A 17,244-nucleotide genomic window follows, 5' to 3' on the forward strand; every position below is an offset into this window, starting at 1 on the left:
GCAAAGTATGTCATGTGAGACAGTAGTTTGTAACCATATTGATAGATTTATGTTCCGTGAATGATAAGGAACCAATTTACGTGATTCAGTAATTATTCTACTGTGAATTGCATGAGTGATTAAATCCTCCAAATATGATACAGTTCTAAGAGGAGAATTCTTTCTTTGAATATTTTGTCACTTCAAGGAGAAGGCATATTTACAAGAGATCTTTTTAATACAGAAAAATACATTTCAGATATCCTTATTTTAGATTTTTTTCCTGTAAAGTTTATTTGTTTGCATAATCTTCCTTCTCTTTTAGATTTGGGATGTTTTAGCAGGTGCATTACTTCACTTCTGCTCCCCAGTTACTGTAGACGAAGGAGAACCAACTCACGGGGGTTGGGTAACAGACCTCTCATTTTCTCCTGATAGTAAAATGCTTGTGTCATCTGGAGGCTATCTTAAGGTAAGCCTTGAAATAATAAATATCCTAACATACCAAATTAAAGGGCAACACTCTGTAAATTCTAAAGGAAAATGAAGATTAATTCAAAGAAACAAATCTGAAACGTTTTACTGAACACAGAGCTGCTTCAATTTCACTTCTGTCCTTCTCATATCTGCAGGTCCCCTGAAAAGGTCTCTTAAGAATTCAAGCTTGTTTTTAAACTCTCTCATTGATTCAGGCATCTACCAGGCATATGTCTTCTGGGAAGGGGAAGAGTTGGCCTTTCTTTCAGTCTGTGAATGGTTCTTCATAATTGTGAATTTCTCACGAGGTTTTGTGTTGTTGTTTTTCCCCTCGTGTAATAGCCAATACTAGTTATTAGAAACTGTGTGTATGTGAAGTGAGAGGGGGTGAAGTTCTCACCTCAGAGTGATGGAGTTTAGTTGATTGTGGGTCCATGTCTAGCTGTCGGACATGCTATCAGACTAGTTCTTTGAAGTCAGTGAGTACAAAGGTTTGAAAATTCAGCAAATTTTCTAACTTAGCTTTGAAAACATCTTCTGATGTTCATTTCTTATTAAAGAACAAGCTGTTTCCAGCTTCCTCCCCATTTTATTTTGTGGTTACACAGTATGGTGTTGTGATGCTTCTTGAAGCGTAGAATTGTTTAGGATGTTAGGGACTTCTGGAACTCATCTAGTCCAGCCTCTTGTTAGAATTAGTTTGCAGAGTTAGGTAAAGTTGTTTAGGGCTTTGCCCCATCAAGTATTGTGCCCCAATCCAACTGGGTCAACTCTAGGTCCTGAAAGTAGAGCCTGATTCTGACATCTCTAACCCTCTTTTTAGTAGTTGAAGACAGCAGTTAGCCACTTAAATAAATTCAGTGCTCCGTCTTTCTTCTGTGGCATCTGTTCTGGGTGTCCAGCCATCTCAATAACCATGGGCTAGACTTGCTCCAGTTTGTCAGTGTTTTTCTTATACTTAATTGGGGCTCAACACACAGTAACCGAACTGCTGGCTACTACCTTTTGAACCTAGTAGTATACACTTAGTTTGTTACCTGCCTTGTATTCCACTCGTCCAGTCCTTATCTCTCCAGTTTGACTATAGGGACACTGTGGAACACCATGCTGTAGGCTTAGTTAAAGTCAAGGTTATTCACACCCACTGCTCTTTCCATGCTGTTTGGAGAGCCGCCATTATTGTCAGCAGGAGTCAATTGGGTGGTTCAGCATGATTTACCTTTGGTTCGTTTGTGCTAGTTGTTCACATGACTTGAAATAGCTTCCAGAAAACTTGTGCCATAATAATCCCAGACACTACAGGGAAGATTACTGGCCTGTAGTTCTCAGCAACATCTCTTTGTGAAAGTGGGTATGACATTTGTCTTTTTCCAGTCATGGGTCCATATTCAATCATGATGTCTTCTCAAAGTATTGAATTTCTAGTTTTCTTTCAAGATCTACGGATGGATGTGTATGATGTGCATGCAAACACACACACAGCCATTTTGTAGGAGGATGCTAGGCAGTGAAAGTCTAGAACATTTCAGAAGTCTGGTCCCCTAAAAACTGGACTGAGTGGTACTGTAGAGTTATGTGGACAATAACTCTAAACAAGCGAGTCATCTTAGTCATAAATGAGTGGTACCTCCAGCACAGCACCTGATCATTTATTCACCAACAAAGGTTCAGGAGCTAGTCAAGATCCATTTTTTGTTTTGTTGGTTTTGTCTTTCTGTTTTTGGGGGTGTTGATCAAATAGCAGACACTTTAGCGACAGTGTTTTTAATCAGAACATTATAGCTGTGTAGTTGCAAATCTGTATTATGCACACAACTGTGATGTTACATATTTCATGAGATGAGTAAGCTAAAAAGTAGTAATACCATCTGTTTTTCTAGATGATCAAAGCTGAAGGTAATCTGTTGTGATATTTTGCTGCTGCACTCAAAATCCGCAAGAATAGAGGGTAGACTTCTTATTGGCACAACTGAGTAACAGCTTGGTGCCGGATTGCATTTAGGTCAATTTTGCATTGGTCTGTAGTTTTTCTGAGAAATGTGAAATTTCAGACTACAGTAAACTGATGGTTGAAGGTTTCTCAGTTTCTTTGCTATTAGGGCTTACTGCATATTCTAAAAAATAATAATTAGAAACTGTAATCTCACTGAAAAAGAATTTGGTCCTACTAACAAAACTGTTGTTATTATTTTTTATAGTGGTGGAATGTAACTACTGGAGAATCCTTACAAACCTTCTACACAAATGGAACAAACCTCAAGTCAATACATGTGTCTCCTAATTTCAAAGTGTATGTGACTGTTGATAATCTTGGTATTCTTTATGTATTACAGAAATTCTGATCAATGTGCCGAACACTGCAAAGATAACTAATTTTTTAAGCTGAAACAAAATTCTTCTGGATGTTTGTCTGACTCTTAAGCTGTGAATTACAGTTCATTGTTGTATTCATGTTTTCATGTATATTTATGTACATTTATTTATGTCTTTTTCAAATGAACTTGCATTTAATTTTACTTTTAATAAGTGTTATTATAATCCTTAAATCTTGATTTGCATTTTAAGTATGTTGCTTCCAATTTTGTAAGGAAATTATATTAAGATTTATTCAAATTAGTTGAAATTAATAGCAGTGAAAAAATAATAAGAGTATAATACTTTGAAATTATATATTGTGCTGAGGCTGATGGCTAAATGTTCTTTAGTCACGAACACAACTGTATAAGGTACAAACCCATTTTTTTTTTACTGTGATGCAAGGATTTTTACTTAGTATGGAATGGAAAGAAAGAGGTGCATCCTTCATTTGAAATATGAAACCAGGCATCTTGGTGCTTGACATTCAAACCAAATCAAGTAGCTGTTCAATTTACAGCAGCAGTGCCTCCCACTTGTGGTAAGAACCTTCATGCTTTGCATCTGTGGAGATAAAGTGCATTGTAACACGTGTGAGCTGTTCCTGTTAAGGGGAACATCCTGAGTCTTGTTTTCTGAAGGAAAAATCTGAAAGGATACCACAACTGAAGTGGAAAAGATAGTGCCATATTTCCAGTCCAAGGATGAGTACAGCTAACCAACTAAACTGCAAATGGAAATGGCTTAAAAGCTATGTACTGAAAAATCTAAAAAGGTGTGAATTTAATAGCTTTTCTTTTCTTTTGGATTTAAAATTCAGTTTATACTATGGAGGCACTTTACTGTCGTCAGCTTTGTTTACATGGGATTCTATGCCCACTTGATCTCTTGCCTGGTAATATGTGATTTTTTTTTTTAATTTTTGAAATTTTTACAGTCTATTTATAGATTCCATATAGGGTAGAAATATTGACATTTTGTACTAATTACACTTGACAGATGTTTTGTGAGTAATTAGGTAGCAATTTTTTCTTAGATACCTAGTAAGTCTTTTTCTATTCAATTGCCTCTCAACTGCTATGAGCAACTACACAAGCATTAATATGATTTTCATATTTTTGTAGCTAGCAGTAGAACACTGTCTAAAGACTTGATTGTAAGAAGTACAGTATCAAGTATCTGAACTGATACTGATAATGAAATTCTCACTTATGGTATTTTTTGTGTGCATTTCAGAAGATTTCATATGCATTTTTAGTATTTCCCTGGTTTTGACAATCGCCAGCTTTTCCTCTTTTTTAACTCAAAATTGTGCTATTTCTAAGGTGCTATTGAATACGGGTCAGTATAATCACAGTACTGCTGGCAGATATGTAAAGAGAAGAAATTCAGTGGAAAAGAACATGATGTTTTGTTTCCGAAGTATGTACAATACTCAATAAAGATAATCCAGGCAATACTGGCCAAAGGTGTAAATGAACTTGTATTCTTGAGTATTTCTTAATACATAGTAAGAGGGAGGGGGAGTGCTGCCTCTTTTATTGTCTTTCACTGTGATTTTACTTTCAATCTAAACATAATGATGCTTTACAAACTACATCAAAAATACTTTGACAGGTGAGCAACAGTATTAAATATGAGTGTGGAGAAAAAAGTGAACTGCACTCCTGGAACATTTCCTGCAGTGTTCAGGACAGAGTTGTCTCTACTGTCTAGTTTGTACAGAACCCATCAGTACCTCCCTGAATAGCTGAAGAATCATGGAGCAGGAAGCTTCTCTCAACAAATATCCCTGGATCCGAGATGCGGATCTGTGCTGTCCCTGTTGTGCAGAACCGGTCAGCCTGAACTTAGACACTTATCCAGGTTAAAAGATACAGGATAAATGTTTCCCATGAGGAACCAGGGCAGAAAGGTGTCTTCTGTGAGAACACTAATTAAATCCTGATGATAGGAAAAACGGATCATGGTTTAATGCAGAAAGCAAATGGTGCATGAGCAGAGTTTATAGATGATTGCAATGTTGAAGTGAGTAGGAGGCAAGTAGCACAAAACTTGAAGAAATGTGAGATGAATACTGCATTCTTGGATTGTTCTGGAAGAATGACAGCACAGCAGCACTGTACTTGTTGCTGGAACTGAGGAAGCTGTGCTTCATAGAAGGTAATGTTAATAGAGTTGGGATGGTTGCAGTCACGTAGGTAAATGTATGGAGTTGGCTGTAGGTATTTGTAGCTGAGGTGGAAGAAGAGAAATAGTGATGAAAAAGTCTGAAGATCCAAAGAATAGATCTGATTCGCAGGGAGAGGATGAAAAGCTTCAAGTGAAAAATTATTACAGTAGGACCAAAACAGTAACTTCTTTAATTTAAAATGTTTAAGAAGGCAGTTTACTGTAATAAAAAATGTCTTCCTGTATCATCAGATTTAGCTGTTCTCTTTAATGGTAGATGTATTTTCAAGGAAATGGGAAATTTTACTAGAAGCAATTTTAATTGACATTGGTATGTAGATTGGACATTAGTGCTTCCATTATTATTTCTTGTAATGTCAGATCAAACTGAATGACTCTGCATTCAAATTTAACTAATGAGCATTGCCAGTTTTATCTAGGTCTTTCACTGAAATTATATGCTTTTATGATAAACAAGTTTTAGGTACACTTCCTACTAACCATGCCTATCAGTTTCTGTAGAAGTTTTGGTCTCTTCACTTGGCAATTAGAACCACAGCTCCTTCATAAATCTGTGTTTTTTCGTTTCCTTGGGAACTGTACCCACATGGACTACACCTGCTTAAGAGGATGCTTTGTATGGTGTGGAGATGCACCATTCCTTTAACTACAGTGTTCTCCTTCCCCCTCTTATCTTATAATAGGCATTTGAAATAAACTGTACCATTACTGTCTGAGGTTTTTTCCATATAAAGGTTTATAGATCTCTTGTAGTGCTGAAGTGTGGGGGTAGAGCTGGAACTGATAACCTGTTCTCAGTAGCAGAACATCCCCCACCCAAAATTATTTGGCCTTCTTTAGAAAATTATGCTATTAAACTCCCTACTTCAGAATGCTGTGCAAATCGCTGGCTTGTTTGTTTGGGGATTTTTTTTTACCATTTTGAAATTTAGTGAACTCTCTGTGTGGGACCCTGTTCCCCAAGTTGTATACAGATAGTACATAGTCTATGTCCTTATCAATGCTCTCCCGAGGTGTTTTTACAGAAGCTGATGCCTTTGCAGGTTTCAGGGGAAAGACAAGACTCAGGTGATTTCCTCTGCCCTCCTGGAACAGAACATTGCAGCGAGGCCACTCCCACCCATCTTCAAGAAAGCAGTAAATTCAGAATATCAATAGGTCACAGAGAATGCAGGTATGTTCTTGCAATTGCTAGTAGAACATAAACCCCTTACTGAACTATTTGGCTGCCCCTTCTCCTTCATAGCAAGTACAGATGCCATGGCAATGCCAAGGAGTGGAAAAGTCAGCCTTGGGATGTGTGTCCCTCTGGTAGCATGCTCAGGTGTATTTGTCCATGTTGTGCTTCCCTCCTTGTGTCTACTATGGAGACATAAATTTTGTTTGGGCTCATACATGGTGATGATGATGCCCAAGAGCTCTGAGGACTCGGGACACCTTATTTCTGTTGTGATTTCAAGAAAAGCAGAAGCCAAATGACCTTTACTGTTTGGAGAATAGGGAATGTGCCAGGTACTCTGAACACTTCCAGTGTGGTTTGGGGTTTTTCTTTTTTTTTTTGCTCAATTTCACTCTGCTCTTTCAGGCTAGGGATGTGACACAGTCACTGACTCTGCCAATATGCAGTAAGATGTTAAACTGAGACTAGGCTTGTTTGTGGCTGGAACTCTGCAGTAGACTGACCTGTATTTTTGGGTGGTGTGCTGCTATCCACATTTGTGTTGGTGTGGGTTTTTTGGGGGGAGGTGGGGAGCAGTGGGTTTGGAACATGAATGTTGGGTTTTCTTGGATTTTAAGATGTTTTTTTCCAAATTAACTTACTGCACATCTTTCTTCTAAAAGGGCCTTTTATGAGAAACCTTGCAAGTAGATTTAATAGAGGCCTCAGCTGGGACTGTTAGGTGCATCCCGAAAGAATATTGACGAGAAAGATTTTCAGTCTGCTTGTGTTATTGAGAGCTTTATCAGTTCCTACAGTTACACTTGTGGGATATAGCACAACTGTGATAATTGGACTAGTTGAACTATTGAAGTGACATGTGTGTGTTTGCTCAGAAGAATGAGAAAGCTAAAGTATCTTAGAAGTGTTTCAATAGGCAGTTTCTCTCTTGGGCCCTGATTGTTTACAGAACAAATTAGCTTCCTGTGCTTGTTTCCATTTAACAAACCATACACTGTATGTACAAGAAGTGCTCTGAGAACAGTTATATTCATGTCCTTCAGGCTAGAGAGGATTCTTGTTCTGTACTCAAGAGGGTTCATCTGAGTACCTCCTTAGGATGGCACAATTAGACTCCGTGTGCTTATGTGGTATTTTTCGTTTCTTACTGTATTAACTTCTTTCAGTTTATTTGTGTATCTTTCTGATTTATTTTTAGCTTTGTCCTGTTTCTCTAATAACATGTGAACTCAGATGAAAATCATGATGTTCAAAATGACTCAAAATTTGGCAAAGACAAATTTACCCAATCAAAGTGTTTAAAAGTAAACATGATGCTATTTAGGTAAAGCATGTGTTATTTGTAATGCATAAAGGCATACAAAATATGCTTGATATTTAAATACATTTTTAAACTTTTATTTCATGTTACTTTTCTAAAACATTAGGCTCTTTTAATTCTTCTTTATAATTGTATACAAAATTTAATTTCTATAGATAACTGGTACTTTCTAGCACATGAGACCAGGGATTTTTTGTACTTCTAAAAATCATATTATTTGCCTGTAATATTCTACAAAGACAGTGATAACTGTTGCATACTCCTGTTCCTCATTAGGGTCAGTATTTGGGTTTATGTGTGCTAAGACTCTGTATCTGCTGATTCAAACTCTTGCCATACTACTAAGAAATATTAGTCTTGACATGTTTTGAGAGCAAGTTTTCCTGCCTCAGAGACACAATGGCAGGGACATTTCTCTCTGTGCTCCCAGTTAGAACCACTTAAATTAATCTTTTAATATATAATACTCTGATCAGTATTGACTGTTGTTTATAAGGCTCTCAGCAGAAGTAGTGCAGGAAAAAAAGATTAAGGAAACACTGAAAAATATAGTTTTTTTTAACAGCACTGAAATAATACATGAGAGGAATGGTGTACTTTTAATGTGAGATTTGGAAATGCTTCGAGTTTTGTCTTTTTAACAGGTTTTTTTTGGTCATGGTGTTCATGGGAGTTTTTTTTGTTTGTTTTGGTTTGGGTATTTTGGTAGAGATTAGATGAATGAAAAGACATATGGAATAGACCAGTGGAAATCTACCTGTAAATACAAATCAAAAATTTTGATATAAAGAATCCAATCTGAAGTGGATAGTCATGTCTTGATGGTTGAGCACTCAGTATCTACACAGTAATGTAAGATACACCTGAAGAAGCTGGTAGCTCCTAATTTTTTTCAGTGTATTTGCATGACTTCGTACAAGGTGCTGTGGAGTTTACATTCAGTACAGGATAGCAATTATACATTTTATATTTCCAGCTGAGAGACTGGAGGAAATGTATTGTCTTATCAGTGTGACTTAAATTTCAGTACTGAGAAATTCAAGGAGGAAAAATTTCAAAGAGTTTGAACCAAAGAAGTGTTGCTAAAGTTTTACCTCTATTTCAGTATATATTTAAAAATAACATGAAAAAAGGTTATCTGAGGGTGTCTGAGTTTTCAAAATATTCAAAGAAATAACAGTGCCAGATGAGGCCCTCTCAATTTCACAAAGCTAAAGAGTTGTTGTCTTTCCATCCCCAAAATTATAGAGCAGATAGTAATTTTTAAAAAAAATATTTCTACAGTATCAATAATTCAGCTACTAAATTGGTCTTCTGACTCAGCAGCTGATTTTTCATATTCTGGAGCACTGGGTTTGAGGTAGATCTTTTGGGTACACATTCATTCAAAGGAATGGTTAAGGGACCATGCTGAACTTGTGAGAGAATCATTTTCCACTGCAAGACTGTAACAGTGAATATCTGCCAGAGACAGGTACAACTCTGTAGAACTACATGTGACCTGGAATTTACTTCATAGTATATCTTGAGCATTTAAACATGGTTAAAAATATATTCAACACAGTAGATGGCAATAAGCTAGAAGTCTACCAATTCAGTTGCTTTATCTCCTTTTCCCAGAAATATCTTTGTTCAAAGGGTTAAACTTTTGGTTGTGGTAGATGTGGAAAAAAAGATCTTTTCCTTGAGTTGTAGTCTACTTTTCCTCCTAAGCTTCTGCTGTATGAAGCTCTTTACACGTTGCAGTTTCTCAAGCTGCTGTACCCCTCCTTACATCTCATATTTAGTCCTTAGTTACCACTGTCAACCTTCTTTAAATGAGGGGTTCCACTGTTCAGGTTCTAATATTGTTAATGGTAGGGGAAGGGTACTTGTACTCTTTTTTTTTTTTAATCACAAAGTGGCTCTGTGGAACAGAACATTTTCTCAGTTTGTGTTCTGGATCTCTGGTTTCCTCAGCATGTATTAGCAAAAAAAAAGAGAATGATCTTTAACAAGCTGCTGCATATGTGTGTTATGCATCATTTTGCTAAAATGTGAATCTGGGAAATTAAGATCACCTTCTCTAAAATGTATAATCCTTTCTATATTTATTTTTATTTGGCATAAAAATTACATCTCCTCCTTTTCAAACATTATACCACAGTGCCTCCAGCTTATGCAGCTTGTCTCTCCATTTATCATTACTTAGTTTGCTCTTTATTTGAGTTCTATCATGGATTAGAAATTATTTTAGGATAATACTATATATGTGTCCATGTTTTTGTTTTGTTAAGCAGGAACCTATCTGGAAAATGAGAAATTTATCACAGTGAATACTTTGAGTGGTTAGCAGCAAATACAAACTTAACTTTTATATATTCTTTCTCACAAAAGCGAAGTTTGGATGTCTACACTAAGACAAGCAGTAATGGGGTTTGAACTTGAGCATCTTCTGTTTTGAATGTGTTTTGTGCAATGTTTGAGTTCTAACAAAGTAGTTTTGGTTTGAGTTTTTGTTGTTGTTGTTGTTGGTTTTTGTTTGTTTGTTTGGGTTTTTGTTGTTGTTGTTGTTATTTCTAAAGTGACTGTTTACGGCTGCTGAGATTTCTTGAAGGGAAAAGATGAAAAGTTCCTAAACAGTCAGAACCTCAAAGTGAGAAATCTCAACTAGGTATTGTAACTCCAGGATTCAGTTCCAAGGGGAGGACTGCAAAAATTCCTTGTAACTGTAGCGGCGGTGTTTGTGTGGTGACTGACAGAAGCAATACTTTTTTTAACAGTTAAGCACTATTCACTTCCCATTTGAAATGCAAGTTTTGGTCTTACAGATGCTTGGACTTTTTGTTTTTATTTTGCTAAGCTGTTTTTAGAGGCTATGTTGAATAGGATATTCAAATAATTCTGGCATTTTTCCTTAAGAACTGAGTGGAGTTTGAAAACTGGGTGCCCTCATCTATCCTTCCCTTTAGAAGGATAGAATTTAGAATTGCTTTTTCCTAACAGATTCTTGCTACGTTAAACAAATGAAGCCATATAACAAACATTTCAGTAATCAGGTCAACATAAAGTACTCATAAATTATCACCAAGCAGCTCTAAATCTGTCATAAACTTTTACTGACTTGCTCTCAAGAATGTTTATGTAATTCAGAGGAACTATAGAGAGGAAGTTAACTCTCCTTTTACAAGTTAAATCAACTACAGTGAGATGAAAAACACCCACACACTTGGCTTTGGATCAGAAGAGACATTCTTGAAAAGCAAACCTTTATGAAATCTTTATTATGAAATCAAATTATGAAAGCAATTTCAAGGTGTAAAATATTATCAGTTTTCCAGGTGTCGCTGACAGTACTCTGCTTGCATATTCCATGTATAACAGGGTATCACCTTGATCAGGGAGTTACAGATTTGGAATCATTCCAGCAAGTAAATTTTTCACATGGTTGGGAGCACAGATGTAGTGTGGGATATGTCAGAGCTGGAAAGCTTTGAAAGGGGTCCAAGGAGTCACAGTTCCACAGATGTGAAAAAATCATCACCACACCACCAAACCTGCTGAATGAGATGTTATCTTACATGATATTCCTTTAAAAAAGGTGTAGAAGCTGCAGTGCAATACAGATAAATATGTTAAGAGATCATGTTTATGATATTTAGAGTGCAAATTACAAAGTAAAGTATAAGAGCAACGGATAGGGGCTTTTACACCAGGGATTGAAATATTGATAAGTGAAGTAAATGAGAGATTGTTTAATATTAGACCTCTGTAATTAAAAAAAGAAGCTTATTCCATTGATCACAGTGACACAGTTGTGAAATACGATCTTGGAAAGATGGCATATTTTGAATATGTTAATCACAGAAATTGGAAATTGATAATCTTAACAGTTAGCAAGGATGCATTTGTTCACATTATAGAATTTTGAACTGCCAAGTCCAAATAATAAATAGCCATATGCCTGAGATAGATAAGATGAAGTGTCCCTTGAATCACACATGGTAAAATTCATCATACATTATAAAATTGATAAATTTTTAAAGGATTGTGAACCATGACAATTCTGGTGTTTTGAGAGGTGACCACAACAACTATTGACCTGAAATAAGTCCTGAGGAAAACAGTGGACTGGCAGGTGTGAGGTTATATGGAAAAGTAGAGCCTATTCTGAGCACCACAGAATTTTTCTAAGCATTATTGACTGTTGTGGTTTTATGAGAGATTGGTTTTGGCAAATGTTACTGACAGATTTCTAACTGTTTTGCTTGGGATTTTTATTTTTTGTGATTTTTATAATACATCAGTGTTAATACATGAGCTTTGGATTTCTTTAGGGAATTTGATTTATTATCACACCATATTTAGATTTAAAAGAGCTTCTATTCTGTAGCACACGTAGAGAACATTAGATGGATTAAAATATAGGTCACGTTATTGGTACAATGTTGTTTAATGGTTTTGTCCATGATCTATAAAACCTTGCATGATAAAGCCTATGAAGACAAGCAGTGAGAGTTTGGGCTGTTCAGCCTGGAGAAGAGAATGCTCTGGGAAAGGTGTTATAGCACCTTCCAGTACCTAAGAGAGGCTACAAGAGAGCTGGAGAGGGACTTTTCACAAGGGCATGTAGTGATAGGACAAGGGGTAATGGCTTTAAACTGAAAGAGGATAGTTTAGATTAAATATTAGGAAGACATTATTTACTTTGAGGGTGGTGAGACACTGGAACAGATTACCCAGAGAAGTTGTGGGTGCATCACCCTGGAGGTGTTCAAGACTGGGTTGGATGGGGCTCTGAGTAACCTGGTCTAGTGGAAGGTGTCCCTGCCATGGCAAGGGGGCTGGAACTAGATAATCTTGAAGGTCCCTTCCAACCCAAACCCTTCTATGATTCTATGATATACACTCTATAAATTGCCTAAAAGGTGAATTGCAAGAATAACTACCTATCACAATATGATTCATGTCTGCTCTCAACATCCACCAGCTCTGCTTTCTTACCTTATGGACAATCTTTGTCACAGAGAGTCTCACTGGCATTCTGAAGTCCACCATCTTGAGAAAGGTGGTGTGGGAATGAAAGTGTATGGTATCATTCATACAAAAGTGTGTGCAGTGGTATGTAAAAAGGGCCTGTGGGTGCATAAAAAGGATCTGTCTTGAAGAAGTGAGAAAGTGCTCTCTGCTTCATTAATAAGACATCAGTTGAAATAGTGCATATAGCTTTGGTAATTGTATTTCAGGGACAAAATCGGTTCAATCAAAATTTAGAAGAGTACCACAAAAAAATGATTCCTGGCTGGGCAAAAGTCTTGCAGTGTAAAGTTTGTGTTGGATTTGTTTTGTTGAATTGGAGAGAAGGCTGAGAAGTGACATGTTTGTGATGTGTGAGAGAAAGGCAGGACATGTCACTCTTGTCAACAAAAAGAATTATCTTTTTGTTTCCTTGCAGATTGCATCATGCAATGAATGAACTTCTGGATGGGGAACAGGTTTCCCCAAAGTCACATTGGCAGGAATATTTCACCCCATCTTTTTCTGTAGTAAATGGGGCACCAGCTGGAATTTCTGAGATCCTTCTCACCTAAGGACTTTTTGCCACATCATGGGGTGTGGATAATGTTGGCACTTTATAAGTTTTTTTTTCTTACTTCTTGTAGCAATCTGTTTAATTTTCTAGGTTTTTGAGGTATTTGGCCTAGGTAACCCTTGAAGTTTTATGTAGGTATAACTGAGTGAAATGTAATGGTTGTGACAGAGAGATGGCCATGGTGAATTATCTAGTATCTTTTCATATTAACCTCCACTCATGCACAGCATTCCAAAACACTTGTATGTTCCAGTAAATTCAATTCCAATGAAGAAGTGTTCACTTAATCCATCACTAATACTTTTATATGCTTATATAGTGTCTGGAAGGTAACTTAAAATATTATGTCTTCTTTGCAACATAAAGTCAAGAAATAAGTAGTGCTAGCCTCAATGATATACATTGGGATATTTTTGCTTAGGACTTGCCCAAGCCTGACATTCTGCATCCTAGCAGTTATCGTTATCCAATAATCACAGCTGGAAGAGTGAAGACTGCACTGCATCTAATGCATTTTTTAAATTAGTTTGGTCTATTTCTTTTTTCCTCATGGTGTCACTATAGGATAAAGTTAATGCTTATCAGGGATTCTCTCTACTAGAGCATATTTCCCTTTCCTTTCTTTCCCTCTTTCTGGATTTTCTATTATGTGTTTAGAAAATATGGTAATAAATTCACTGCCTTTGAATTTGGACATGTTCTCTCAAGCACTGGCCCATCCATAACACTGAGCATGAATTTTTTTTTCTTAAATAATATTAGAACAAATTTAGCTTTGTAGAAGGGTGTGGAGAATTTGAGCAGTTCTTCTAACAACTTGAAAGTAGAATTGCAACATTTAAGAAGACAAAAAGGGATGTATCTTACAATTAAGTGAGCTTTTGAATTTAAATCTGTGACAGACTTCTTCATCACACATAGAAACTATAAGGTCCTCACAGAATCACAGAAAGGAAGAGGCTGGAAGGGTCCAATCTCCCTCCTCAAGCAGGGTTGTCCTAGAGCACATTGCAGAGGATTGTGTCCAGGCAGTTCTCAAGTATCTTCAGTAAGCTTAATTTTTTTCTTATGTTATTTTAAAGTATTTTGAATTTGGCTTTTCTGATTGATAGAAAAATTAGTTTTCCTATACAAGCTCCCAGTGTCAAGAGAATATGGGAGAGAGAGAAAGAGAATTTTGTTTCTTTTACATACTGATAGCATTTTTGCCTGCCTAATTGTTATCACTTTACTCAGACCCACATTCTCAAATATATCTAGGTACTTGACTTCCACAGGAGAATGACGAAAGATGTAGCACTACATAAAAATTAAGTAGAACTGAAGAGAAATTTGCGTGTGCTCTTTACAAGAGCGGGAGCCAAACGGAGGTGCCATTTCCCACTCATGCATTTGGAGCACAACCTTCCCAAAAGGCAAGGACCATAGACCATTTTCTGCCTCTTCAGTAGGACAGCAGTGTTTGGGGCTGATTGCATTCAGGCTTGTAATGAGGATGAGTGTGACTGCCTAGTCAGCAGGAAGGAAATCATCCACCAGTTCTACAAAATCTACATCCAGTGTGAACTCTGGCCACAAGTGAAGCTTGTGGTACGTGTTTCAGTTAGCAGAGCTTGTGGTCAGCCTCTGTCTAGCTCAGGTTATCAGCTCAGGGCTGTGAAAGTTAACTAGAATCAGCATGTGATTAGCTAGAATCAGCAGGGACTTTGTGTGATAGGGTTTGTTTGTTAGCTTAGCAAAGAAGCTGGTTCACCTAACGAAGTTACAGAGCACTAAACAATTACAGAGCTTTTCAGTAGAAGCCTGAGCGTTATACCCCTATTCTTTCCAGTGAGATGAAAATCCAGTCAATAATTCTAGCCAATTAAGGACCCTTTTTTCTCCCACTCTCTTCAGATGGTCTCTTAACATGAGATAATAGCTATCCCTCTTCTTATCTAAATATGTTCCCTAATCCCTGTGCCATGTACTGCCACTTGTGTACTTGTCACTGCCACACGGTTCCTCCACAGAGTCAGTTGTTTTTTGGGCTGGTAGTTAGGAGACAGTTGAAGTTACTATTTCTAGATTGTTGTCTTGATGACATCTTAGACATTGTACTCCAGTGAAGTGTGAAGTGGGCCAGCTGAACAGTCACATTGAAAGAAATCTAGGGCAAAATTAGAGCTCTGCACGTGGCACAAACTGCCTGTTTTAACCTAGAATGGAAAAATAAACTATTTCACAGTTGGAAGTGCAAGTTTATTAGTTGTCTAGCATGCTGCTTCTTTTCCAAAGGACAGACAACCTGGCTAATTCTCTTCCTAATGGTTGCCATTTTGTGGCCATGCCAGTTTTTGGTGCTGAGTTGTTGGCTTTAAACTGCAAGGCACGTGTAACCTTGTTCTGCAGGAAAAGCAGCCTCTTGCAAACTGAGATACCAGAACTGGACATGCTGAGTGTTTCTTCCTGCCAGCTGTAAGCAGTGCCTCTTCTGGCTCTTAATAAATACCAGGCCAGTTTGGAGGAGTCACTGTGTCCAGTCTGAAATGCAACATCAACATCTGCTTTAGGAAACCCTCTAGCTCCGCAAACATAATGTTTCCTCAGGAGTTTCTCCAACTTTAAGCCTTCTCCCAGCACCAGCTTTTTTACCTTTCATACGTGGTGATACACTCCTCTTCCCACCTCAGCCCACACTGATTTCAGAAACGCTTGTTAGGCCTTGGCATTGATAAATGATAGCTGGGCCAAGCTTATCAGAAACATTGTCTGTCCCCAGGAACTTATGTTGGCTAATGAGCTCCTGTTATTTAGTGAACAGCCTTGGAAACTTATTTCTCCTGCCTGAATAACGATGCATGTGTAACAACATTTTTAGGATTGAATTTTCACAGAAAGTCACTGACCCGAATTGTGGCCAGGATGGAAAATTACTACGCTGAAAGCCAACTCTTCTGTGACCCAATAAACAGCAGTCCTAAGTAAGACCCTTAGAGTTCTCCTGGACGGCAGTGGGCTGTGACCAGAAATCTCCTTCTGAGTGGGACCCTTCTCAGACCCAGCAAACTCCCAAGTTTGCTCTACTTGGAGGATCACTGGCTAAAAAGCCAGCGACAGAGCCTGTGCTGAGACCCCCATTCCATGAGGCTCAACCCTTTGCCCTTAGAGAAGATGCAAAGGCATCCGACCTGATTACTTCGCTGAACTCAAGGGGAATTTTTCACAGGTATTACATACCTAGTACATACTCCTTTAGGTCTGTGTGCATGCAAGTGTGACTACACTACAGCAAATGTACTATGAATGTTGCTCTCTTAGATTCTTAAGTAGGTTAGATTCATAAGTAAGGCCTGTGAGTTACTGTTGTGCTTATTGTAAATTTTACAAAATATTTTCCTAAATTGTTTAAATTTTACTATCAATTAAGTGCTGTTATGTTCAAGAGCTGTTAAAACCTTTAGGCCTAAACCATTGGTTAAGTCTGAGGCTGAGTTTGGCAAGCGAGTCCACTCTGAATCTTGTGACTCATTTCTTTTTATCCTTACCCTTTTCCATCTTTACCCTTTTCCCATCCCCAGCCTCCATGCAGATAATTTTAGACTGATTTTAGTATTAGATTGACCGATTTTAGATTTTAGTCTTGATTTTTTTCTGTGTGCTTTAACCACCAAGTAAGCAGTAGAGTGCACTTTGCCAATGAACTTCATCGTGCTTTCACTTTTTTATTAAACCTGTTTTTGCTGATACCTTTGCTGGTGTTTCTTTGAGTGACCTAAAACACCCAGTCAGAACAGCATATTAGAGACCTCACCACCCAAGTAATTCTCAAAATCCTTTGTCACCCACACCTCATTTTGATTTGAATTTGCTTATCTGCTCATATCAAATCCAATCTATTTCTGTATCACCTCTCTTTTGCCTGTTCTCCACCCTCCTACTGTAAGACAGTCGTTGCAATTAACTCTTGGTTTGACAACATCCAAATACTCCAGTTTCTTCACGTACCCTTGCTGAACCAGTCCCATGGCAGAGGGGACCCTATGGACTTCTCTCCAACTGGCTTACATTTTATCAGTTAGTGAGGGAAATATTTCTTCCCAAGTCCCACTTTTCTGCAAATACAGAAGTGCTTTATGTCTGTCAATTGTTATCTTTCCTTCCAGTTTCAGTTTATCTGCTCTGGGG

The 17,244-nt window shown here is 37.5% G+C and overlaps 1 protein-coding gene and 1 long non-coding RNA gene across 3 annotated transcripts in view; both read left to right on the plus strand.

The window, feature by feature from the left end:
* Positions 1 to 4,287, plus strand: part of APAF1 (apoptotic peptidase activating factor 1) — a 33,448-nt gene extending 29,161 nt beyond the window's left edge. For both annotated transcript variants that reach the window (XM_050323428.1, XM_050323427.1), the window contains 2 exons: positions 305 to 451; positions 2,655 to 4,287. In XM_050323428.1, coding sequence (XP_050179385.1) covers positions 305 to 451; positions 2,655 to 2,798 — 291 coding nt within the window. In that variant the 3' untranslated portion in view covers positions 2,799 to 4,287. The remainder of the gene's footprint in view (positions 1 to 304; positions 452 to 2,654) is intronic.
* A 1,584-nt stretch (positions 4,288 to 5,871) lies between these two features.
* Positions 5,872 to 16,034, plus strand: LOC126644294 (uncharacterized). Its single transcript, XR_007629909.1, has 3 exons — positions 5,872 to 6,178; positions 12,940 to 13,097; positions 15,938 to 16,034. It is a non-coding gene; the product is annotated as an uncharacterized LOC126644294 (long non-coding RNA).
* Positions 16,035 to 17,244: the final 1,210 nt, after the last annotated feature.

Source organism: Myiozetetes cayanensis, unplaced genomic scaffold (assembly GCF_022539395.1).
Source record: "Myiozetetes cayanensis isolate MyiCay16 unplaced genomic scaffold, myiCay2020 scf3, whole genome shotgun sequence".
Classification (NCBI taxonomy): Eukaryota; Metazoa; Chordata; class Aves; order Passeriformes; family Tyrannidae; genus Myiozetetes; species Myiozetetes cayanensis.